This window comes from Oncorhynchus tshawytscha, linkage group LG03 (genome assembly GCF_018296145.1).
Source record: "Oncorhynchus tshawytscha isolate Ot180627B linkage group LG03, Otsh_v2.0, whole genome shotgun sequence".
Taxonomy (NCBI): domain Eukaryota; kingdom Metazoa; phylum Chordata; class Actinopteri; order Salmoniformes; family Salmonidae; genus Oncorhynchus; species Oncorhynchus tshawytscha.
In genome coordinates, this window is record NC_056431.1 from 50,530,288 (window position 1) to 50,557,024 (window position 26,737).

The 26,737-nt window shown below is 39.5% G+C and overlaps 6 protein-coding genes across 7 annotated transcripts; all 6 read left to right on the plus strand.

The window, feature by feature from the left end:
- Positions 1-1,809: 1,809 nt before the first annotated feature.
- Positions 1,810-4,258, plus strand: LOC112238342 (gamma-crystallin M2-like). The gene is made up of 3 exons (XM_024406921.2): positions 1,810-1,916; positions 3,152-3,394; positions 3,791-4,258. The coding sequence occupies exons 1-3, from the start codon at positions 1,908-1,910 to the stop codon at positions 4,064-4,066; spliced, it is 528 nt and encodes a 175-aa protein (XP_024262689.1). The 5' UTR covers positions 1,810-1,907; the 3' UTR covers positions 4,067-4,258.
- Positions 4,259-5,447: 1,189 nt separating this feature from the next.
- On the plus strand, positions 5,448-6,696 carry LOC112238348 (gamma-crystallin S-1-like). Its single transcript, XM_024406934.2, has 3 exons — positions 5,448-5,558; positions 5,775-6,017; positions 6,354-6,696. Exons 1-3 carry the CDS (start codon positions 5,547-5,549, stop codon positions 6,624-6,626), a joined length of 528 nt encoding a protein of 175 aa, XP_024262702.1. The 5' UTR covers positions 5,448-5,546; the 3' UTR covers positions 6,627-6,696.
- A 2,768-nt stretch (positions 6,697-9,464) lies between these two features.
- Positions 9,465-11,397, plus strand: LOC112238367 (gamma-crystallin M2-like). The gene is made up of 3 exons (XM_024406955.1): positions 9,465-9,527; positions 9,782-10,024; positions 10,557-11,397. Exons 1-3 carry the CDS (start codon positions 9,519-9,521, stop codon positions 10,827-10,829), a joined length of 525 nt encoding a protein of 174 aa, XP_024262723.1. The 5' UTR covers positions 9,465-9,518; the 3' UTR covers positions 10,830-11,397.
- A 764-nt stretch (positions 11,398-12,161) lies between these two features.
- Positions 12,162-13,639, plus strand: LOC112238358 (gamma-crystallin M2-like). The gene is made up of 3 exons (XM_024406944.1): positions 12,162-12,271; positions 12,495-12,737; positions 13,295-13,639. The coding sequence occupies exons 1-3, from the start codon at positions 12,257-12,259 to the stop codon at positions 13,568-13,570; spliced, it is 534 nt and encodes a 177-aa protein (XP_024262712.1). The 5' UTR covers positions 12,162-12,256; the 3' UTR covers positions 13,571-13,639.
- Positions 13,640-15,828: 2,189 nt separating this feature from the next.
- Positions 15,829-17,567, plus strand: LOC112245692 (gamma-crystallin M2-like). Of its 2 annotated transcripts, XM_024413838.1 has the most exons (4): positions 15,839-15,934; positions 16,549-16,607; positions 16,750-16,992; positions 17,233-17,567. In XM_024413838.1, exons 2-4 carry the CDS (start codon positions 16,599-16,601, stop codon positions 17,503-17,505), a joined length of 525 nt encoding a protein of 174 aa, XP_024269606.1. In that variant the 5' UTR covers positions 15,839-15,934; positions 16,549-16,598; the 3' UTR covers positions 17,506-17,567. The 2 variants fall into 2 exon arrangements, with proteins under 2 accessions (XP_024269608.1, XP_024269606.1); XM_024413840.1 differs by lacking the exon at positions 16,549-16,607 and having other exon boundaries at positions 15,829-15,934.
- Positions 17,568-25,546: 7,979 nt separating this feature from the next.
- Positions 25,547-26,604, plus strand: LOC112245708 (gamma-crystallin M1-like). Its single transcript, XM_024413850.1, has 3 exons — positions 25,547-25,641; positions 25,888-26,139; positions 26,257-26,604. Exons 1-3 carry the CDS (start codon positions 25,633-25,635, stop codon positions 26,554-26,556), a joined length of 561 nt encoding a protein of 186 aa, XP_024269618.1. The 5' UTR covers positions 25,547-25,632; the 3' UTR covers positions 26,557-26,604.
- The last annotated feature ends 133 nt before the right edge of the window (positions 26,605-26,737 follow it).

Consider the following 26,737-nt stretch of genomic DNA (forward strand, 5'->3'; position numbering starts at 1 on the left):
CCGAGTTGATTTATGATTTGTAGAATGTTTTAATTATATGCCCGGACTTTACACGGTATTTCTTTTACAATTTATATCGTGTAAAATATTAGCCACTATCTGGTAGCCACCGTCAGTAATACCCACATACATTTATAACTGTCACCTTAGTGTTGTTTTCCTTACATTTTGCATCATTCCATTACATCCTTGGTTTACCTTTCCTTCTTCTGTCATGTTTATGTGGTTGTTCCTGTGGATTGCTAGGAATAGTGGATCATATTAGGCTAACGTATTACAAGTTGTGCAATAATTCGGGACATGTAGCCTTATGGAACGCAGATCATAAGTAGCAGTTTAAACCTTGTGCCTGGAGCACGGTTCACGACGACTGGACCGTTGTCATCACAGTTCCATGTTTAGTGAGGATCATTAGGGTAGATTTTTAGACCACGATACAGACTACTGTTCAACACCTATTGTACACTTTTCTCACATTTCAATATTTAATGGCTTGAACAATTGAATATGGTAACTTTCAGGATGAATCAAACCACTATACATTTAGTGCGTGAAGGCTCTCCAAACCAAACCAGTTTTTATTATTATTCATAAATACTTTCCTACCCTAAATACTATGCAAGATCAGAATATTTTTTAATCTACCGGTTGGTGATGAAAAGGAGACTAATATTTACATGGCTTTCTTTAATTGATCCCTAATATTCAGATATTCTAGTGAGTCTGTCGAGAGAATTCTAATTAAAGGTACACCAAATAACATTTAAATGGATGACTTTAGATAAATCTACTGAAAACCCTATTGAATGAAATCGCCACGAGAACAATCTGTTGGCCAGCAGGTGGGATGGTTTTCAGCAGTTTAATAAAATTAATGCTGCATTCACATCATGTCGGAAACTGAAATTTCTGACTTGCTAACCTAGGTGGAAGAGTTGGATCTCGAGTTTCCCACTTGGGAGGTACCAGAATCAACCAATTGGAAGCTCTACGCAAATAACTATTGTTCATTTTAACTGTGATGTCCCGAGTTTCTGACATGACGTGAACAAGGCATTCAGTGCGTGCTTGTGAATCACGCCATTTAAGCACCTGCATAAGGTAAGTCTGAATACCATCTACTAAGAAGTGCCTAGGAAAGGCGTACATTTTCCTAATTCTGAATCGGGCCCTATTTGAATATGGAAGTATGGGATGGTGGAACAGGAGCCGGGATGTGGACATTAAATTAGGGTTAGGATTGCAATTATGGCTAGGGTTAGAGTTAAACTGAGGTGTGGTCATTATGCTTGTGTTAGGCATTATGCTAGTGTTAGGATTGAGTTTATGGCATTGGCTAGAATTAAGGTTGAGATGTGGTGTGGCCTTGAAGCTAGGGTAAGGGATGAGGTTAGGATTGAGCCGGTGTGTGGAAATGAAGTTAGGCTTGAGCCGGAGGGTTAGGTTGAGAACCCCGCTCCCCAAATAGGGCTCCCCCACTTTATCTCCTGACTACATGAACCCATATCTCACCCTCTCTCTCACCAGATGGTTAGACAGACACTTGGTTGCTTTGCCTTTGTGATGACTTCGAACATTCTGTGTGGTAAACATTAATCCTGTTTTGGCGGATCAGTGGATAAAATGTGTACAGTCTGATTGGACATAGAAAAAAGTGAGGGTCAGATCTGGTCTGTAAAATGCCCGCTAGGACTTTTAGCACTGATGAATCAGGGCTTTTAACTCTACTGTATGCCCAGGATCAAGACTTTTGGCAGCGCAGCCAGGCCACCAAATCCCTGTTCATTAAAATAACAAATAAAGTGGGATCAGCCTATCTGTCGATTGAGGTTTATATAGTGGTCCCTGGGCCTGGTGAGCCAGATCATCACTCCTGTAGAGGACGGGCTCCAGGGAGATTTACCAGGATGAGTAAGGTAAGACCTTGGGAGGAGGGGACACTTTCACTATCTGTCTCTATATTGCACTGTAAGATAGTGGGCCGAACCAGTGTAGACTTCCTCCCAGCCCTCTGCTAACCCATTGCAACTTAACTCACAGCCTAAACATGCATCATAGCAGAACTATATTAGGTCAAAGTAAGGCGTCATGCCCATAGGGGTCACGTGCACCCTCAGATTTGTCCTAAAAGAATTAGGGCTGCACTTTTATTTTTTTGTTCGTTTTTTCTCTGTAATAGGTTACTATTAGCCACATAGCAATTATATGAAGTTGGCTTAAGCTTGCCCAGATAGGTTCCCAAACTCACAACCTCATAACTAGCTACCCCTGAAATCATTTCAGGCTGTCAATCAAGTTAGAGTAGGTAGGTTGTTTAATGCAGACAGCTTAAGAGGTATGCTTAGATATGCATAAAAATAGACGTGTGAGTGTATGTATGTATGTATGTATGTATGTATATATATATATATATATATATATATATATATATATATATACACACACACACATACACACATATTAATATAATGTATCGTTATAATCAAAATTCTCAGGATTTACGGCATGGCGCCCCTGGGTCTAACTGTCTCTGAACAGTACAGTAAGGCCACACATTTATTGTCCTTACCTAGACTTTGACACATTGGCATTGTGTTGAAATTGGTGATGTTGATTAGACTGAGGAAATGACTCAAATCATATGCATGCATTTAACAACATATGACGGTTGAGTCCATTGTGGGTTTCAGGACCATGAAGTATATAAACCCTGTATTGCTGATTCTATATATTGGCCAATGAGAGGGTTTGAAGCCACCTGTTGGCCATATTGGCACTCACCAGGAGAGCAGTCCTCCATAGGAATTAATGGAATTCCACAGTATTTCAATTAAATGTTTCAAGGACAAAATTACATGTATTTAAGTATTTTTTGTTGTTGTTGTGTGGACAGTAAACATTAGTAATCTAAAAAATATATACTTTTATTTTTATGTTTGGCTCGCATAATATAATTTCAAAGTATGCATTAAGGTGTCTGTAATGGAATAAATGTGGAAAAAAACAAATGTAGAGTGGAGTGCCAAAATGGAGGCACTGTGGCTTCAACCAGCGCCCCCTATCAGTGATCTAGTGAATATATAAACAATTGGTGCAGGTGTATACTACGGTCTTAAGTTGTGTGCTCTCCTACCTCCCATTTCGACTACAGATAACTTTCTACGAGGACAGCAACTTCCAGGGGCGCTCTTATGAGTGCGATGCAGACTGCGCTGACATGCACCCCCATTTCAGCCGCTGTAACTCCATCAAGGTAGATAGTGGCTGCTGGGTGCTGTACGAGCGTCCCAACTACACAGGCTATCAGTACGTGCTGACCAGAGGGGAGTACCCAGAGTACCAGCACTGGATGGGATACAATGACAGCATCCGCTCCTGCCGTACCTTCTCCTATGTGAGCAACCTAATTGTCTTTGAGGTGTTGCCGTGTTACCCTGCCAGGCTGATACTCCATTCAGTAATACTTCAGACATCAATCAAACGATGACAAAGTTTTGAATGTAGAATATTTTACCTATGGAGTGAATGGGGTTACCTTCTGATTGATGTGTGGTTATGAATGTTCAAATCCATTCTGAGGGCAGGTTGATAATGCAAGACATTTGGGTTTCTTCTTTACAAAAAAACAGCAAATTCCTAGGTTCTGTGATGAGAACCTGATTGAGTGGGTGAATCTCCTTGGTAGGACATGACGGTTATTATATTGAATGACATGGAGCAACACAATATCACAATACAGCAAGAATCTAGAATGTCCTGAACACCCTGATTCCTATCTCCCTTCCTGCAGACTAGCGGAGGCCCATACCGCATGCGCATCTATGAACGCCCCAACTTCCAGGGCCAGACGATGGAGTTCGCCGAGGACTGTGAGTCTGTCCAGGAACGCTTCCGCAGCCGTGACGTCTACTCCTGTAACGTTCTGGAGGGCTACTGGACCCTCTACGAACACCCCAACTACCGCGGCCGCCAGTACTTCATGAGGCCTGGAGAGTACAGGAAGTTTAGTGACTGGGGCGCCACATGTGCCACCACTGGCTCCTTCCGTAGGATCACTGAGTTTTAGATAAGAACACCTTCTCTGCCTCCCTAAACGCAGCTCGTCTCTAGTTGGCACTGGCTTGTCAATAGAAGAGTATGCCTATTCTAACACACAGGACTGTGTCAATATATTTTATGAATTTGAAATAGATATTTGGTCATTATTAAGTTACAAAGGTAACTCTGAATGAGTCTGAATAAATTAATCTATTGTGAATGTTTCTTGTGATATTTTTTTTAATAGGCTAGCTAAACAGTTTGAGTGAAGTTGAAACCAATTCACTGCAACACATACTGTAAATGCAGTTTGGTGATAGGCCAGTAGTAAGGGAACCAGTTTGATATGGACCCAGTTCATATTCAAATCGTGTACTTACAGCGTTGGGGGAGTGCCAAGATGGAGGCACTGTGGTTTCAACACAGCGCCCCTATTTGTGATCTAGTGTATATTTAAATCATTGGTTTTGGAGTATAATATAGCCTGAAGTTGTGTGCTCTCTCTCAGATCAAAGTAAGAGGAAAACAATTGATTTGCTAATGGCATATATGCAAATCTGACATGGACAATAGAATACAGCCCATTCTGATATCAAGTCTGCATGGTCCTCTGAAGACAGTGACACAGCACTCTTCCGCACAGCTTTAGAGAGAAGGGTGGATGGATGGATGGTGGGCGGGGTCTGGCTGCTATTGGCTGCCTCTCCTATAGATGTGTTCACCCAGGGTTCTATGCCATAAATAGTGCAACACAGGATTACACTGTTGAAAACATACCATGTTGGCAAAGCTCCCAATCGGAAAAACGGGCCACACACAAAAGCATGGAATTTCATGTGTGAGTTTTTATTGTTTTGAAAGGATCCCCCAATGAATATGTAACACATATCATAGCAACACGTGTTTGGTATCTTCCTGTAAAGAGAACTGTATACTCATCATATACAGTAAATGGCTATCAGATCTATCAATCAACATACCACCCAGCTAAACATGCACAATCACAGATCAAATTGTTTTGTAAGATCATTATGAAGTATTTTGACTATACCAAAAAAGTATAGCTATAATACATGTCAACACTTAGTCCATCAACCTCAAGTGATTGAAATGCATACATTTGTGATGATTTGAGTACACAATATCAAATTAAATATGCCGGCAAATTACTTAATTTGATTAAATTGCTTGTTAACCTGGGTCTGGTTTAGCAATTGTGATACTTTCTCTGACTGGCATCAGCTCATTGATCTTTCCAGTGCCTGCCTGTCAATGATGGGTGCGGCTTTTTCTGGACGCTAGGATGTGAACACAACCATCACCATGGTTGGACAAGAGTAGCAAAACTCCTGTATGTTGTGTTTGTGCTGACATGCTGGCATGACTGATTTGAATAACAACACATGCAATGGTACCTTTCCCCCTAGGGGAATGTATATAAAGATAAGCCACCTCATTGGCCACCAGCACAGCAAGCAGAACGAACAGCTCACCAACCAAACGCAAATATGATGGGAAAGGTTTGTATTTTAGGCCATTTTACATTTACCTAAACTAAATATGCAAGCACACATACAAACACATTGTATATTTAATCAAACACATATGTTGTTATTTAGACTAATTTCATCATACAGTATATCTGTAGGCTGCCTATATCACATCTTTACTTTGTTGTTTTTCCATTGATTTCCTTATTAATGCTACTTCAAACATAATCCTTGTTCTTCCATCAGATCATCTTCTACGAGGATAAGAACTTCGGTGGCCGTCACCATGAGTGCATGAGTGACTGCGCTGATCTTCACTCCATGTTCAACCGCTGCCAATCCATCAGGGTGGTGAGCGGTATGTTCATGATCTACGAGCGCCCCAACTTCATGGGACACCAGCATTTCCTGAGGAAGGGAGAGTACTCCGACTACATGCGCATGATGGGAATGAACGAGTGTGTCAAGTCCTGCCGCATGATCCCCATGGTAAGGGAACTGTCCCATACCATTATTTCTTAAACACATATGATCTACTTACTGTATCACTGTGTATTTGAGAGTACTTACACATAATCTAGGTTTTTGATCATAGTATATCACCAAACCATCTATGGGGGGTGTATCATGTTATCTTTAGTGGTTAATCATCAAACATTTACATAATCAATCTTCAATTCCTTAAATCAGTTAGATTGCTAGCCTTTCTGTGAGCATCTAAATAGTCATTTTGTATTGACGTGTTAATTAACAATAAAGAAAAGTTATATTTAGAACACAGATGATCATGGAATATAACCCTGTTTTCTTTTCTGTCCCCTCCAGCACCGTGGTAACTTCAAGATGAGGTTGTATGACCGCTCTGACATGGGAGGCCAGATGATGGAGCTGGATGACGACTGCCCCAACTGTATGGACCGTTTCCGTATGTCCGACTTCAACTCCTGCAACGTGATGGATGGCCACTGGCTGATGTACGATCAGGCCAACTATAGAGGACGCCACTACTACCTGAGGCCCGGCCAGTACCGTAGATACAACGACTGGGGAGGCATGAGCTCCAAGATCGGCTCAATCAGGCGCATTATGGACCTCTAAAGAAGGAAGGGTCCTTGTAAAATGTCTACTTTATGCCTTGTTTCACACACTGAATAAAATGGTGTCAGTGCTCAAGTGTTTTCAGTTTTGTTCTTGCTCTCTGAGCATTGCAGGCCTGCTCTCCAGTGTGGATGTTAGCAGCAGGGGTGGCACCACGACACCCGACATCCTCGCTCTGCTTAGAGGGATCAATAAAGCTATTGCAGTATTGATCAGACAGGAGTCAAAGTGTGATCTCTATTATACTGTACTGGATCATTCATGCTCTACCCTCATTACTGTTCAGTGTTAACCAAACAAACCAGTTTCAGTGCTCAAAGCGGTCTAAAGGCCAGTGATTTATGAGAAAATTATACTCTGAGATGTCTTAAAAACACAAAGGTCATTCAACTGAAAAGTGTATCCTCCTTAATGGAGTTAACATACTATACTCGATATTGTGCATTTGTGGCTGCTGTGCAGAGTTACACATCCACAGATAAATGCATTCATGTGGCTATCTCTACTAGGCCTCATAGACGTCAGGACCTCCCTGCTTCCACTGGAGGCCAAGGGTGCAGATATGTGAAGCCTATAGAGCTAAATATTTGAAGGGCCAGAACTATCTTGTCTATGCATAAACTATCATAGTTAGTCAATTTTGTATGCTCATATGTCTGATTACATACTACCTAGTAGAGAGTTGTGTTGTCATGCTATTGGAGAACATATTATGTTGGAGAATAGTACATATAAGAACAATTTCTTACAAATAACTGAATCGAACAAAGAAATCAGAGGTATGTATAGATAGTAAGGATAGGATGAAGGATTTGATTGGACACATACTATCCTATATAACTGAAACAATAAATCAAATACTTTTCAAATAACATACGAATGTGACTCACACCAAGTTTATATTTTGAGACATGCATTTGTAAACATACATCACTTGTATTTCAATTTCAACATCAATCTTTAGTCTTCATATTTAATATTTAATGTATAAAATATTTCATAATTACATTTAATTTAAGAAAATACAACATTAAATAATATATTTTAAGTGCCAAGCTACATATACAGACAATTTGGGATTTTTGTAACTGCATTTAAAATAGGATCTCCCACTGTAGTCCTATTTCTATACTGAGGGTGGCAAAATAATACCAAGTACAGATAATAACATACATACAAATACATTTGTTTTATAGATTACCTATACTGAAAAAACCTTTACTGTCATATACTATATACTGAAAAAACCTATACGGTCATATACTATATACTGAAAAAACCTATACTGTCATATACTATATACTGAAAAAAACCTATACTGTCATATACTATATACTGAAAAAACCTATACTGTCATATACTATATACTGAACAAAATCTATACTATCATATACTATATACTGGAAAAACCTATACTGTCATATACTATATACTGAAAAAATTCTATACTGTCATATACTATATACTTGTCACGCCCTGGCCTTAGTTATCTTTGTTTTCTTTATTCTTTTGGTTAGGTCAGGGTGTGACATGGGGGATTTATGTGCCTGGTCTTGTCTAGGGGTTTTTGCATGTTTATGGGGCTGTTTCCTTTCTAGGTAGTTTTGTATGTTTATGGAGCTGTCACCTTTCTAGGTAGTTTTGTATGTTTATGGAGCTGTCACCTTTCTAGGTAGTTTTGTATGTTTATGGAGCTGTCACCTGTCTAGGTAAATTGTGTGTCTATGGTTGCCTAGATTGGTTCTCAATTAGAGACAGCTGTCTATCGTTGTCTCTGATTGGGAACCATATTTAGGCAGCCATATTCTTTGGGTATTTTGTGGGTGATTGTTTCCTGTCTTTGTGTTTACTGCACCAGATAGGGCTGTTTTGGTTTTCACGGTTTTGTAGTTGTGTTCATGTTTGAGTTTTCCTATTAAAACCATGGACACTTACCACGCCGCATATTGGTCCTCCGATCCTTCTCGCCTCTCTTCTTCGGACGAAGAGGAGGAAAACTGTGACAATACTGAAAAAAATCGATACTGTCAAATACTATATACTGAAAGAAATATACTCATATACTATATCCTGAAAAAAACCTATACTGTCATGTACTATATACTGAAAAAAATATGTGTGATAGATTCCACCCATCCCAAATAGTTCAGTTCAACCCATTCATGAAAGTATAGTTATGTAGAGTGGAGACATTGGAAAGCACATCACATTTCAATTGGAAGAAAAGCAGAAACATACAAAAAGGTGAAAAAGACCAGACAAATCTTTCCTTGTGTGAATCCCACTTATTGTATTATTGTCTCGTTATATAATGGTAGGATGTATGGGATATTCACTATAGGATTAACCTCTCTAGTCTATCATTAAAACATTTTGACAAAGAGGTGTCCATACCCTGGGTTTACTTAGTGTAATGGTTGTGATTACAAAATGTGTAACTCATGAAATATTCACAAAAATGCATTGAATAACATAATATATTTAATAGAGAAATGTATATTTCATAAAGAGTGAATAACTTCAAATAATTATAACTAATGGCTGGCACGAAATCTAAAAGAAAGAAACACTGCAGGAGCTACGATTACCAAATCAACCAATGGATACCTTGCCATGTTTGAGTACATACAAAATAAAGCTACATGATCTCTTGCTCATAGCCAAATGCTACCATAACCTGTCCATTTGGGAAAAAAGGTGTACCCAACCTTTTCTCCTCCCCTTTGACCTCTTCAGGATGATACAATGGCACTATGTGCAAAAGACCACTGGGTATTACAATATGAATGGCACATGCAGAGTCTGCAATTCATGTTCACTATATATGTGACAGGTGGAGTCTTCAAAGGGCTGGGCAGACCACACCGACAAGGCACAACAAGCCCAGCTACCATGGGGAAGGTAAACCTTCGAAACAGCTATGAGGGATCATAGAGTAGAATAGTAAAAAGGGTGTTCATGGCAATATCAATTTCAGGCATTCCCATTGAATTCATGTGAGTGTTTTTGTGTTCTGCTATTCTTGTACCACCATTGATTAGAATTGAAAGGATTAAGCTTATCCTTGATCAATTAATCTTTGTATTAATCCTTGATCAATCTTCAATGTTCTGTCTTTATGAATATTAACAACATGATGTAAACTTTATGCCTAGATCATCTTCTACGAAGACAAGGACTATGGTGGCCGTCACTTTGAATGCAATGGTGACTGCACAGACATGCTCGGCCTTCTCAGCCGGTGTAACTCCATCAAGGTGACATGTGGATGCTTCATGATCTATGAGAAGCCCAACTACACTGGCCAACAGTACTACCTGTGTCGAGGAGAGTATCCTGACTACAATCGTTGGATGGGCACAAATGACAACATCAACTCATGCCACATCATCTCCTCGGTGAGCTCTCTGTTTGTATGACTGCCATTACAAAAATTAAGTCAATAAATGTGTATTCATGAACAGTTTATCAAAAGTTCATGAATATATTGCTCCAGTTAACCTTTTCCTGAAATAAAAGCAAAACATTTACTTGTATTCTATGTTTATTTCACTTTCCCATAGTACAAATAGTACATTCGCTATAAAAGTATGTTCAGATGTATATATAGTGGAATCTATATATATTTCACTCTCAAAAGGTAAACTTGGAGCATTCTAATTTGGGGCATAAATTATGCAAATGATAAAGTGTGGAATTCTGCATAAACATGCTCCTGAGAGATCATTCCTAAATTCTTGAAGGGTTTTAATCTTGTGATTAAATGTCACTTATTACATTTGTAACAAGTTGGTGCAGGTGTGTGTGTGTGTAGGGCTGGGGGTGTGTAACCATAATGATTTGTAATGCTCCTCTGATTATCAGATAAAGATAGAAGTTCTAAGATGGCACAATTCTAATGTTTTTTTCACCTTCTCAAATCAATATCAGGTGCCTGGATCCTACAACATGCGTCTCTTTGAGAGACTAGAGTATGGTGGGCAGATAATGGATCTGGTGGATGACTGTCCCAGCGTCATGGATCGTTTCAACATCAATGACATTTTCTCTTGCAATGTGAAAGGAGGAAACTGGCTGTTCTACGAGCACCCAAACTACAGGGGGAGGATGTACCTTATAAAGCCTGGGTATTACAGGAGATTCAGCGAATGGGGCGGCAGGAGTGCCAGAGTGGGTTCTATTCGACGAATCATGGACTACTAAACATACCATCCTATCAATTCATTGGACGTTGTGGCTGGCATCTCTGTGGATAGCTAGGACTCATGGTGGGACAATAGCTCAATCACTCAAGTCAAGAGATTGTATACCCCACCCTCACTGCACGTTAATGGATAATCTAATGTCCTGTTATTGGTATAAAACACAAACATAAAAGTATAGAGAAGGTGAAAATTAAATCGGAGAAGATGTCAAACAAACCACAACGACATGATGGGATATAAGAAGTTCCAAGGAGAGACAACTGATTACAAAGCCTATGGGCAAAAATTATACTTTTAAATTGGAATATCTTCAGACAAAAACAAAGAGGACCAATGCAATACACACTTCACAATTTTAAAATACCTGTGTTGTTATGGCATGTTCAGCTGATCAGGTTCTTAATTTTTGATGTAATATTGACATTTGTATATGATGGACCGATACTTATCAATGATGATCTCTGACAATATAATTTGATCACATTCAGTCTGCAAATGGTAGCAAGTCTCTGGCTCTGTTCTTGACCAATGACTCAGTGCTACAATAAACAAATGGAAACATGGAACTCTGATATTCTAGTAATTAACTATTCAATAATCCCACCACAATTACCAGATGGCATATCACACAATTCAAATATCGGCCAGACATTGGTTTATTATAGAGATGCATATTCTGATCGCTCTATTGATTGGCTATTTATCTTCCTGATATATTTGTCAGGGACCATGCAAAACAATTGTTTCACAGAATTTTAGCTACCTAGCTTATTTTCATTTGCAGCCCCTATGCGTTGTAACCGTGACTTCATGAAACAGTGAATTATAAAGCAAAGGTGTCCATGCTTCTCAATATCGAGGACAGGTAAGACCATGTTGGTAAAGGTAGATCTATGTCTTATGTGGGCCATGTGCATCGCTCTGATTAGATGCAGTATACAAAACATATGCTACTGTAAATTGATAATTACCATGTATTATTTTACAAAGATTGAATTATATGAATAAACTAGGCTAAGTGGATTCTTAAAAAGTTCAAAGAAATACTACTATTTTTTCATTTCATGGCCGTGTATGGGCACTCTAACATCTAGCTGGCTACCACTGTATAATGAATATGGCGTTGATAGGTTTTGCTGATGCTGTGCAGTGTACTGTATCAGTCTGGTATACAGTAGTGTTTTCTGAGAATTGTGATGAACATGGGGGAGAGAACAATAACTGGTTACGCGCGGCCATCTATACAGAAACAGATTTTTTTCACCCACCTCCACCATTGACTATGACTGAGGGATATATTTGAATGACAATACTTTGTGCTGTGCAATCACACAGCTGCCCTGTGTGTGTGATTTTTTAAAATAAAAGACAGTGCTGGATTGAGGGACATTGAGCATTGAGCCGTCACCCCCATCCACCACCAACATGACTATGGGAAAGGTAAGGAAGAAGGCCATGGTTTTACAACTTTCCAGATTTGTATGCACTAAAACGGAACAGTTTCACCGTAATATTTTATAGTATTTATTAAATGTTACATGCACAGTTTCTACAAATACATAAAATAATGCTACTAGTTTAGCAGACAGATCTCATGCAGTTCAGCAACAGTAGTCCTGTAGATCTTAGGGATAATGATGTTCTGTGATGTGGTTGGTTGCAGATCATCTTTTACGAAGACAGGAACTTCCAGGGTCACTCTCATGAGTGCAGCAGCGACTGTGCTGACCTGCACTCCTACTTCAACCGCTGCAACTCCATCAAAGTTGAGAGCGGATGCTTCATGGTCTACGAGCGCCCCAACTACATGGGAAACCAGTACTTTGTGAGGAGGGGAGAGTACTCAGATAACCAGCAAATGATTGGCATCAATGACTGCATCAGGTCCTGCCGTATGATCCCCATGGTGAGTGAGGTTTGAAATACAAGTAATGCAAATACAAGTAAAACAAATACAAGTAAAACAAATACAAGTAACAGAAATAAAAGTAAAACAAATACAAGTAACACAAATACAAATACAAGTAATACATCTAGGGCCAACACATTGTACAGTGGGTTGAAGGAAAGTAACAGTTTATCAATGAATTATGCAAATATATGCATATATTTAGTTTTATAGCAGAGCCAAAGTCATAACCAGATACATTTGAACTCTGTAATTGTATTACATGTATTTTATTAATTAATTATGAAAGTGTGGTTGTGCATAAATAAGCTACCTACATATAACATGAAGCGGCCATCAGATGAATCAGTCACACACATAGATGTAACATACATCTAAATCCCAACTAAAGCCTGTAGCAACGTTTATCTCTGAAATCACCATTATATTTAAGTCAATGTAAGAAATATACAAATTACACTGCATTTGAGCATACAGTTACCATGTAATAACTATGCAGTAACTATGCAGTTACTGTCTAATAACTATGTAACACCTGTTTGATCCCGTTACAGCACCGTGGCCAGTACAGAATGAGAATGTACGATCGTCCTGACATGGGCGGCCAGATGAATGAGCTGAGCGACGACTGCCCCAACGTCCAGGACCGTTTCCGTATGTCCGACATCAACTCCTGCAACGTGATGGATGGCCACTGGCTGATGTACGACCAGCCCAACTACAAGGGCAGGCAGTACTATGTGAGGCCCGGCGAGTACAGGAGGTTCAACGACTGGGGAGGATTGAGCCCCAAGATCGGCTCCCTCAGAAGGATCACCGACTTTAACTGAACGAGAGCTCCAATTTGAACTATCAACTGTCACTCTTGTCCACAATAAACTGATTCATAATCAAAAAAACTCTGTTTTATGTCTTCCACTTCTCTTTGAGAAGGTTATTGGTATCTTCTCAGAACTCAATCCCATTGCTAGAAACCCTCACTGATAATTCATGCAAAGTTTGTTGATTTCAATAAACCTCTTCATGCAGTCCAAATACGCTTCTTGATACAGCATTTGAGATAGATTATTTATCTTGTTCTACAGTAGGCTGTAGATATCTAAACCCTACACATATCAGTACAGCACCACAACCATGAATGTTCCTTGTTACATATCAAAACACCTAATCATTACTAGAACATATTTTTTTCATGTCAAAAAATTGAGATGAATCACCAAACCCCACATTATACGTGAGAAAATACATTTCGTTACAGCTATCGCTCTTCCTTTGGCCTAGTGTGTTTTGGCCTGTTAATCAGACAAAGCATGAATCCGCTCTCTCCCTGTTTGGTGCCCCATAAGGGATTAGCCAGCTGTACATGTATTGTGCCTGAATTTATCCTTACCATGATCCTAACTGTATACAATAGTGCTGACTGGGGAACGTAGTGAATTTGAGGCATCCCATCAATAATGATGAGTGCCCCTGTAAATCCTACATTCATATAGTTGCAGTGATATTGAAACTTTAACTGTGCCTAAATCACATACAATTATTATTACGGATCATACAAATGTATTGATGAACATCATGCAAATATGTTTCCCAGATGTACAAACCATAATTCAAATACCTGTTAATCACTTCCTTTTCTTTCTCTGTACCTGCTACAGTTAAACGAGAAGAATCAGATTTTTACAAGGTTGTTTTGGTCTTACTTATTCCTTTGATCTTATTTATATGTCATATTTCATTCTATATGAATGCAGCTTGTTTACAAGAACGCACCTATCAAATAATAGAAAGATACAAATATTTAACAAAATGTAGGAAACCAAGGAAAGGAAAACAATAAGGATACTGGATCATTCTCTGGTTAGATGCTGAGTTTAATGAGCTATGTACTATAACCAACAATATTTGTCAAATACAATTATTTCAATATTTCTAAGGGCAATATTTGTTAAGCTGCATTTTGTCTTGGTCAGTGTGTGTTAAACGTCTTGAGAATTCCTTAACGTGCCAATAAACCTAACTGACTCTCTGCTCCACTTACCACAGTCTTCGTAGTGGTATCACATCGTGTCACAACTTGACACACTTTACTTTACCCCTCTCAACATAAAGTCATCTTGTGTTTAACAGCCAAGTAATAAAGCAATACGATGTGGTGTAAGACAAGACAGATTCTGATAACAGAGAACATTCACAATGTTCATGTAAAAGTTCCAAGAGTCAAGTCATAGATAAGACATTTACAGGTCACATGTTCATCTATGTCCTGGGATGCTTCATGAAGTGAGATGGAAAAGTTACTACTTCGTTGTTCAGTGCATGAACCCAGTCTCTGAATGATACAGCAGCTCTGCATGGGCACATGAACTAACTATAGACAACAACAAAGCATGGCCAATAACTAGACACTCTTCTAGTCTCTGGGGGTTGTGAGGTACAACTGGACCCTTCGTAGTGGGCAAAACAGGTTGAAATGACAGTACAACTAGTCCAATGGCTGCATTTCAACCAACTTTGGACACTGGGTTTACACTAAAGCCAGGCATTTGTTATACCCTATTTCACATCCCCATTCACATTACAAGACAGTTCTTATATAAAGTTGTGAAGTACAAGGCTCTAACATTCACCAGTTTCACCGTAGAACCTTCAGGCCTTCTATGGAACAACAATGAGCATTTATGGACGATGCAATGTTTTTGACTATTAAATGTGTTTTGACGTTTTGATCTGGATGTCACAAGTACTTTGTGATTAAGGTGTTTCTTAAACGTATTGTGGGGCAAATGTGGCTTTTCAGTAAGTTTTCCATCAGCCTGCCAAAATAATAAGTCGTCTTAAACATCGCCTGTCATAAAAAACAAACTACATTATATCAACCTTTGCTTCCCGGCTTCATTACTTGGCTGTTATTGACATAAGCCTACAGCATAGCCAACTACCGTTGACTAGAGACCTATGTAATGTTCATGAAATTACATTTTGCTTTCCAGCACAGTGTCATTGTTTACTTTTATGCTTAAATTGAAACACAGAGGTGATTGGTATTTCTGGGGATAAAGGAATGACACAAACAAATGGCTTGTTTACTGCATAAAAGCAAGCTGCAATTAGCCAAGGATGGTCATGGGAAGAGCGCAGATAAGCAGGGCCAGTAAGAAATAGGTTTTGGACTGTCCTTGGCAGTGGATATGGTAAGTTATGTTATGGTATGGTATGAAAACAATTGCTAGAATGTGGAAAAAATGGGTTAAAACTCACTTTTGAATTGTTTTAACTACAGGGAGGAGAGGTGTACTAGTGTACTAGTGATGGTAAAAGTGGTGGAAGTGTTTGGTAATAATGTAGTTATAGTAATATTCTGTTCCTAATCGTTTTGGGGTTGTGATTAATGTACAGTAACTAGCCCATGCCACATTGAATATTCACACATGATGTACTGTAAATAGTCTGTGTGTTGCCCGCAGGATGGAATCTTTCTAAATGTACTCATTTGCATAAAATGGGTTGCAAATGCAGATGAGAAGAGAGAGTGAATGGCTACCTCTCTGGGCAACATATTTAATGCTAAAGGGCTGTTCCATATTGTTCTGTACCTATTGTCCATTGGATGTGTGGATACCATACTAGTCTTTTCTTTTGTCTATGCATGTCAAAGCACCAAACCAGTAATTATTTATCCTTTTTTCCCCAAATACAAATCCATATTTCTCACCCAATGTTGTGCTACAACAAAAAGGTACACATGTGCCAGTACCCTGAGTTATAACTATGTGAGCATTTGAATAACAATACTTTGTTTGTCAAGAGGTAGTATAAAAAGCTCTGAAAACATGTGGAATCTCTCCAACGGAGACCATGGGCAAGGTAGGGCTTTTTCCCTGTGCTAATGAACTGTAAACTCTGACAGTTTTACTCTCTTCTCTGCTCTATAATGTGTTCAGTATATTTTCCCACCCCCCATGGCAGCCCAAAGTGAAACTTATCATTGGATTTTCTTGATTTGCAGATTACTTTTTACGAGGACAGGAACTTCCAAGGTCGTAGTTATGAGTGCAGCAATGACTGCACAGACCTGCACTCCTACTTCAGCCGCTGTAACTCCATCAGGGTGGAGAGTGGCTGTTTTATGATCTATGAGCGCCCCAACTACATGGGCCACCAGTATTACATGAGAAGGGGAGAATATCCTGATTATCAGCGTTGGATGGGCTTCAGTAGCTGTATCCGATCATGCCGTATGATTCCAATGGTAAGTTCTGACCGGATATGTGAAAGCTTTACTGAAGCAATGAAAGGAACCTGAAGATGACTTTTAAAACAAGAGTTGGAGCAAGGATAAGAACATCATTTATCACTCTCAAATTATCTCTGTTTATGCTTTAGATTTATGTACTTCCTGGAATTATCCAGGAAATGTTTTTTCATATCTCGGTATCCTGTTCGGTATCCACTGGTTGCCATTTTGATTGTCCTTCTTGTTGTTCCACAGTACCGGGGTTCATATAGGATGCGAATCTACGAGAAGGCCGACTTCAGCGGTCACATGATGGAGTTCATGGATGACTGTCCCTGTGTGTCTGATCGTTTCCACCACCGCCACGTCTACTCCTGTAATATCATGAACGGCTTCTGGATCTTCTACGAGTATCCCAACTACCGGGGTCGACAGTACTTCCTAAGAGCAGGAGAGTACAGAAGATACCGTGAATGGTGCGCCACCTGCGCCATTGTAGGCTCCTTTAGACGCGTCACTGACTTTTAGCCATCCTGCTCAAGCACTTGCTGTAAATACATGCTTAGTTATTAAAATGGTTCAATTTTTAACCCCTTTGTGTATGAATGATCTTTGACTTGTTTAAATATTAATTATTTAAATAACTAATATTCATTTAAATGTTCACTGTGCTTGTGTGGTTTCTCATAAGTTAGTATAAAATGACACTACCATATTCAATAATTGTTCAATCAAAGTCAGGTTATTACTTGTGCAAACAATGATCAAATACCACTTAATTCCCTCTAACGACTTGACCAATTAGAGTGTTTTCAGAATACTAGACTTTTGGACACTAAAATCAAATGGCCTTAGCTACCATAAGTGGCTATCTAAGGAGGTAGGCAGGACAACATCATGTTTAGAATGAAACACCACTAAGAAGAAATAAGCATAACTCAGAACATATTGAATCTAAAGTTGAACACCACAGCATTAAGAAAATATTAAGAAATCAATATTTCATTACTCATTACAAGTAGTACAATTCCTAAGCATATATAATCATTTGTAAAGCATTCAAACATATTTAGAAACATTTATAATGGCCTCTTCATGTAAGTTAATATACATTCAAATACAGACTTCCAGTACAGTATAAAATGAATAATGCATTTCACGTACAAATGAGCCCACTCTTCTGTGAAAATATAGAAAATAATCTTAAAAACAGTAAAGATCTGATGTCTTGCAAAAGACTTTGTGACACAGTTATTTATGACAAAAAATAAAAACCATCATTATCATTAACATGAGTTGAGTTATTACTTGATATCAGTTGAGTAATCGCTTCCATCAGAACTAAATAATATCATATGAATCCTCAACCATTATTGATCCTGCCACTGGTGGACTAAAATGTTTGATTCACCGTAAAAGTGTTTGCCAAATGTTAGAACATTTAAATGAGGCAATTGTAAGATAAATAACTTTTATTCTGGTCTCAACAAAATGAGAAATCAGTAGTATATAACTTTAGTAATCAGTATTGAATGAATTATTGCATTAAATACAAATATACATGTGCATAGCCACATACTGTATAAAGGTGATTCTCCAGAAGTGGTGCAAATTTTTGCTCATCGTTCTTGTGATCATTTTGACCCCACGGGGTGAGATCTTGCGTGGAGCCCCAGATCAAGGGAGATTATCAGTGGTCTTGTATGTCTTCCATTTCCTAATAATTGCTCCCACAGTTGATTTCTTCAAACCAAGCTGCTTACCTATTGCAGATTCAGTCTTCCCAGCCTGGTGCAGGTCTACAATTTTGTTTCTGGTGTCCTTTGACAGCTCTTTGGTCTTGGCCATAGTGGAGTTTGGAGTGTGACTGTTTGAGGTTGTGGACAGGTGTCTTTTATACTGATAACAAGTTCAAACAGGTGCCATTAATACAGGTAATGAGTGGAGGACAGAGGAGCCTCTTAAAGAAGAAGTTACAGGTCTGTGAGAGCCAGAAATCTTGCTTGTTTGTAGGTGACCAAATACTTATTTTCCACCATAATTAGCAAATAAATTCATTAAAAATCCTACAATGTGATTTTCTGGATTTTTTTTTTCTCATTTTGTCTGTCATAGTTGAAGTGTACCTATGATGAAAATTACAGGCCTCTCTCATCTTTTTAAGTGGGAGAACTTGCACAATTGGTGGCTGACTAAATACTTTTTTGCCCCACTGTATATATATTCATAGTATGTCAATATTATTTTTGTTGTCTCTTGGTGTCTTTCCTATATATATGACTCTTATTCTATTTTGTATTTATTTAATGTAATGTTATGTTCAAATCAAATCAAATCAAATCAAATTTTATTTGTCACATACACATGGTTAGCAGATGTTAATGCGAGTGTAGCGAAATGCTTGTGCTTCTAGTTCCGACAATGCAGTAATAACGAGCAAGTAATCTAACTAACAATTCCAAAAAAAACTACTGTCATACACAGTGTAAGGGGATAAAGAATATGTACATAAGGATATATGAATGAGTGATGGTACAGAGCAGCATAGGCAAGATACAGTAGATGATATCGAGTACAGTATATACATATGAGATAAGTATGTAAACCAAGTGGCATAGTTAAAGTGGCTAGTGATACATGTATTACATAAGGATGCAGTCGATGATATAGAGTACAGTATCAACGTATGCATATGAGATGAACAATGTAGGGTAAGTAACATTATATAAGGTAGCATTGTTTAAAGTGGCTAGTGATATATTTATATCATTTCCCATCGATTCCCATGATTAAAGTGGCTGGAGTAGAGTCAGTGTCATTGACAGTGTGTTGGCAGTAGCCACTCAATGTTAGTGGTGGCTGTTTAACAGTCTGATGGCCTTGAGATAGAAGCTGTTTTTCAGTCTCTCGGTCCCAGCTTTGATGCACCTGTACTGACCTCGCCTTCTGGATGGCAGCGGGGTCTAGTATAGATAGTATATGTTCATGTCTATTATAGTTCAGTACTTTTGTCATGTATTTGTATGTTTTATGTGGACCCCAGAAAGAGTGCTGCATGTGCAGTAGCTAGTGGGGATCCTAATAAATGAATAAACCAATAAACTACTGTACTCTACTGTACTGTGCTCTACTGTACTCTATTATACTGTACCCTACTCTACTCTATTGTACTCTACTTTTGTGTACTCTACTGTACTGTGCTCTACTATACTGCACTGTACCCTACTCTACTGAACTCTACTGTGCTGTGCTCTACTATACAAATCTGTACTGTACCTGAGTTTATTCTACTTGAGTTTCTTACAATTGAGGACCGGGCCCATGAACTCTTGATCTAGAACACTCACGACTACATAAATTCAGTCTTTAAATTGTCATGGTCTCAACTCACCGGGTCTTGCTCATAGGGACCAATGTCCGTGTATAAATCTTGGTCTTGGCTAGATATTACCATTTTCTTTGGTTGACAAACAATAGGCAACCCAATTTGAAGAAGACAATCTTTGGTCATTGGCTGGTAGCATAGCGGTTAAGAGAGTTGGGCCAGAAACGGAAACGTCGTTGGTTCAAATCCCCAAGCCGATTAGGTGAAAAATCTGTCGATGTGCCCTTGAGCAAGGCACTTTACCCTAACTGCTTCTGTAAATTGCTCTGGATAAGAGTGTATGCTAAATTACTAAAATGTAAATATTTAATCACTCCCAACCCATAGGAATTCTCACCCAGTTGATTACTTTTAAATAGTGGAAGCCCTCCATGGTAATGTTTATACTAAGACTATCTATCTAGAGTCCTTCATTTATCTCTGACTGACATGACACAGAAACACATGCTATTTTGCCAAATAAAGACAGGTAAAGTGATAATTTAATCATTTAACAACATAATTGATAAGTTGCATAAGTAATACAATCAATCAACAAGTTTCAGATTCATATAGTCAACACTGAACATTTTACAGAGAACAATATAGATGATATTTCTCTATATTCAATTTAAAGGTTTTGAAAATCTAAATGATCATCCTGTGCACGGTTCTCCCTTTATTGCGACTTTTTGCCACTGTTTCGGTAGTAAACATGTGAGTGGGGTGGATTAGGAATTCAGGAAAATATTTCAAATTTGCAAAACAAACAAAGTGTGTGAATAGTATATACACGGACTATACAAAACTTCAAGAACATCTGCTCTTTCCATGACATAGACTAATCAGGTGGTCCAGGTAAAAGCTATGATCCCTTATTGATGTCACTTGTTAAATCCACTTCAATCAGTGTATGGATTGAGACATGGATTGTGTGTGTACCATTCACAGGGTAAATTGGCAAGACAAAAGATTTAGGTGCCTTTGAACAGGGTATGGTAGTAGATGCCAGGCGCATCGGTTTCTGGTAAAAACTGCAACTCTGCTTGGTTTTTCAGGTTCAACAGTTTCACATTTCTTTTAATCAAGAATGGTCCACCACCCAAAGAACATCCAACCAACTTGACACAAATGTGGGAAGCATTGGAGTCAACATGGGCCAGCATCCCTGTGAGGGTGGTGTGTAACTCAATATTTGGAAGGTGTGGAGTACGATTGAGATTGCGTCCTCTGTGGATCTGTTGGGGCGGTATGCAAATTGGAATGGGTCTAGGGTTTCCGGCATGATTGTGTTGATGTGAGCCATGACCAGCCTTTCAAAGCATTTCATGGCTAGCGATGTGAGTGCAACAGGGTGGTAATCATTTAGGCAGGTTACCTTCGCTTTCTTGGGCACAAGGACTATGATATCTGTTTGAAACATTTAGGTATTACAGACTCGGTCAGGGAGAGGTTGAAAATATCAGTGAAGACATTTGCCAGTTTTTCCGCACATGTTTTGAGTACACGACCTGGTAATCTGTCTGGCCCTGCAGTTTTGTGAATGTTGACCTGTTTAAAGATATTGCTCACATCAGCTAAGGAGAGCAGAATCACACAGTCGTCCGGAAAAGCTGGTGCTCTCATGCATGCTTCAGTGTTGCGTGCCTTTAAGTGAGCATAAAAGGCATTTAGCTCATTTGGGAGGCTCGCGTCACTTGGCAGCTTGCGTCTGGGTTTCCCTTTGTAGTTTGTAATATTTTTCAAGCCCTGCCACTTCCAACGAGCGTCAGAGCCGGTGTAATAGCATTCAATCTTAGTTCTGTATTGACGCTTTGCCTGTTTGATGGTTTGTCTGAGGGCATAGCAGGATTTCTTATAAGCGTCAGGATAAGTGTCCCGCTCCTTGAAAGCGGCAACTCTAGCCTTTAGCTCGGTGCGGATGTTGCCTGTAATCCATGGCTTCTGGTTGGGAAATGTACATACTGTCACTGTGGGGACAACGTTGTCGATGCACTTATTGATTAAGCCGGTGACTGAGGTGGAATACTCCTCAATGCCATTGGATGAATCTCGGAACATATTCCAGTCTGTGCTCGCAAAACAGTCCTGTAGCGTAGCATCCGCGTCATCTGACCACTTCCGTATTGAGCGAGTCACTGGTACCAAATGCTTTTGTTTTTGCTTGTAAGCAGGAATCAGGAGGATATAATTATGGTCTGATTTGCCAAATGGAGGGCGAGGGAGAGCTTTGTATGCGTCCCTGTGTGTGGAGTAAAGGTGGTCTAGAGGTTTTTCCTCTGGTTGCAGATGTGACATGCTGGTAGAAATGTGGTAAAATGGATTTAAGTTTCCCTGCATTAAAGGCCACTTCTGGATGAGCATTTTCTTGTTTCCTTATGGCCTTATACAACTCGTTGAGTGCATTCTTTGTACAAGCATTGGTTTGTGGTGGTAAATAGACGACTACGAATAATATAGATGAGAACTCTCTCCGTAGATTGTGGTCTACAGCTTATCGTGACCACAAACAGATTGTGGTCTACAGCTGTGGTCTACAGCTTATCATGAGGTATTCTACCTCAGGCGAGCAATACCTTGAGACTTCTTTAATATTAGACATCGCGCTCCAGCAGTTATTGACAAATAGACACACACTCCGGCCCCTCGTCTTACCAGATGCTGTTGCTCTGTCCTGCCTATGCACAGAGATGCCAGCCAGCTCTATATTATCCGTGTCTTTGTTCAGCCATGTCTCAGTGAAACATAAGATATTACAGCTTTTTTTTATTTTTATGTCCTGTTGGTAGGATAGTCTTAATTGTAGATCGTCCAGTTTATTTTCAAATGATTGCACGTGATTGCACGTTGGGAAGTGGTGGTTTACCTACTCGTCTGGCAAGTCACCCTGCCCTCCCCTTTTCCTCCATCTTTTCTTCATGCTGATTATGGGGGATTTAGGCCTTGTCTTGACAATGCAGTACATCCTTCACATCGGACTCATTAAAGAAAACATCTTCGTCCAGTTCGAGGTGAGTAATCGCTGTTCTGATGTCCAGAAGCTCTTTTTGGTCATAAGAGACGGTAGTAGCAACATTATGTACACATGTTTTCATCAAATTGACTGTTGTAAGTCTGTGCATGATGACGTAGTGAGCCAACAATTGTGCAAGTTCTCCCACTCATTTTGTGGTTAAATTCCTATGAGCTGAATGGGTTAAATGGGTTAAATGGGATTCCATCACAGGAGGTTGGTGACACCTTAATTGGGGAGGACAGGCTCTTGGTAATGGCTGGTGCGGTATAAGTGAAATGGTATCAACATGGTTTCCATGTGTTCGATGCCATTCCATTCACTCCGTTCCAGCCATTTTTATGAGCCGTCCTCACCTCAGCAGTATCCACTGGTTTCCATCGCATTTTCAACTCTACTGATGATTTTGTCAGAAGAAATGTTGTGTTGTATAGCGAATGTGCCCACTGTAGTCTTGGCATGTGCACTTTAGCCAACAGCTATATCCTTCCTGTTTGGCCCTGTCCGGGGGTGTCCTCGGGTGGGGCCACAGTGTCTCCTGACCCCTCCTGTCTCAGCCTCCAGTATTTATGCTGCAGTAGTTTATGTGTCGGGGGGCTAGGGTCAGTTTGTTATATCTGGAGTACTTCTCCTGTCCTATCCGGTGTCCTGTGTGAATTTAAGTATGCCCTCTCTAATTCTCTCTTTCTCTCTTTCTTTCTCTCTCTCGGAGGACCTGAGCCCTAGGACCATGCCTCAGGACTACCTGACATCTTGGCCATGTTCTGTTATAATCTCCACCCGGCAAAGCCAGAAGAGGACTGGCCACCCCACATAGCCTGGTTCCTCTCTAGGTTTCTTCCTAGGTTTTGGCCTTTCTAGGGAGTTTTTCCTAGCCACCGTGCTTCTACACCTGCATTGCTTGTTGTTTGGGGTTTTAGGCTGGGTTTCTGTACAGCACTTTGAGATATCAGCTGATGTACGAAGGGCTATATAAATACATTTGATTTGATTTGATTTGAACAGCTGGCAGATACAGTGAGGGTATAGCCTACATGATGCGAGCGAGATAATTTGTATTTGTCAAATGGCACCAGAATAAGAACCTTGATATTTATTGGAAAGAAGTATCAAGCTCATCACTATGCACTTTCACCACCCTGTGAAGTTCGTCATCACTTATTTAATCTGTAGCCTAATAAACTGCATGCTTTCCTGAATCATAGCAGGAGGACCACACAACATGTCACTGCGTGACACCAAGTTTACTTCAATACGATGGTTATTATATCAATATTTCCTCACGAAGGCCTTTCCACCGCTATTTCTTGCATCATTCATTTTACCAACACAAAAATATCCCACCTAGTCTAGCTTATTTTGTTTTGTCGACATTTGGAAAGTTTACCAGAAAATGTGCTGTTTACATCAGGCCTGTCGTGACAGTTTTTTATCCAACATGTACTTTACTGGCATAAAAAGGCTGGATGGAAACCTGGTTAGTGAACAATCATATATTCACATGCAAGCCTCACATAAACGCCAGCCCCTTTCAGACCCAATTCCATTTTTGGACTGAAGGAAATACATGCACTTGTGACTGGAAGTTGTAACTGTTGTCATTATAAATCAATCACCCATCAAAACCAATTCATATCTTAATTTCATTAAACTAACATTCTTCAATTTATTTATCTGTACACCATCCAGTGGATAAACTCAAATGATGAATGACAAATGCAATTTACAGACAGGTTAAACAACCCTTTCCTTTACTAATGGAGAGAACAGCTTTGAATAAGATTCTATAGTTGTATATTAAAATATTATTATTTCAAGTACAAAAAATCATAATAAAAGTGCTGTTCAAACATGACCAGTATGCTCTACTAGATTAAGGACATCATAAACACACTTCTTCTTTCACTATAACTGTAATATTGGTCTCTGTGTGTTCAACAGAGATGTGTTCTGAAAATCGACCTCATCTCAGTTCTCTACTGTACATCCTCGATTACTGGACCATACTGTATGCAAAGAACATTCTTACTGATAAGCGTACACAAAAGTGATGCTTATAATGAAACAGACAACACAGGTCATCACTGCCAGAAATGTATGGATGAAAACCATTGTTACACTTCATAGGCCCTGATCAGCGAAAGTGTCATACTGCTCAATCATCAGCTTTGGACAATTTGAATAACAACACATCATGGCCCCCTGGTTTTTGTATAAAATGACTGCACAATGATGGTAGAAGCACAAGCTGATCCACTGTCAACCACCAACCACCAACATGGGCAAGGTAATCTGATCCGACTCACAGTAGCTACATGTAGGCTACAGTTTTACAAAAGTGAAATGTACATCCTATATTCTGTGAATATAATAGTACAGTAACATTATTTAGTTATCTGTTATAAGAATCAGTTCTTATGGGAATTCAGTAATTCAACATTACCCAGAGTCTAAAAATGCAATTAGCCTATAGGCTTGATGATTTTTTGCCTTTTCAGGAATTGTTATACAGTATGTCTCTCTTTTCCTATAGATTATCTTCTACGAGGAGAGGAACTTCCAGGGCCGCAACTATGAGTGCATGAGCGACTGCCCTGACATGTCCCCCTACATGTCCCGCTGCCAGTCCTGCAGGGTTGAGAGCGGCTGCTTCATGGTGTATGAGCGCAACAACTTCATGGGCCAACAGTTCTTCATGAGGAGGGGAGAGTACCCTGACATGCAGCGCATGATGAGCATGGGCATGATGTTCGACAACATCAGGTCCTGCAGAATGATCCCCATGGTAAGGCACCTTATCTCATAGATGATACATTATAGTGTAATTTCCTATTTGAAGATATACAACATTCAAAGTACACAAGTGTCCTAAAATAATGTTGTTCTTTTTATTGCATTTCAGCACAGAGGATCCTTCAAGATGAGGATCTACGAAAGGGAGAACTTCGGAGGTCAGATGCACGAGATGATGGACGACTGTGACTCCATCCAGGAGCGTTTCCGCATGTCCGACTGCCAGTCCTGCAACGTGATGGACGGCCACTGGCTGATGTACGAGCAGCCCCACTTCAGAGGAAGGATGATGTACATGAGGCCTGGAGAGTACAGGAACTTCAGGGAGATGAGCATGGGAATGGGAGGCATGAGCCAGGGATCCATGAGATTCATGAGCATGAAGCGTATCAATGATATGTGCAATTAAATGTCTTTAATTGTTCATGGTAATAAAATAATTGAAGATCTTTCATAACTTAATTGTCTTTCTGATTTTCATACCAGTATTCATCTTAAGGCAAAATAAATTGCACACAATATTTAAAATATCACTGAAGCTTTGTAAATATTCCCACAATGATTACATGGGCATGGACATGTACATGTAC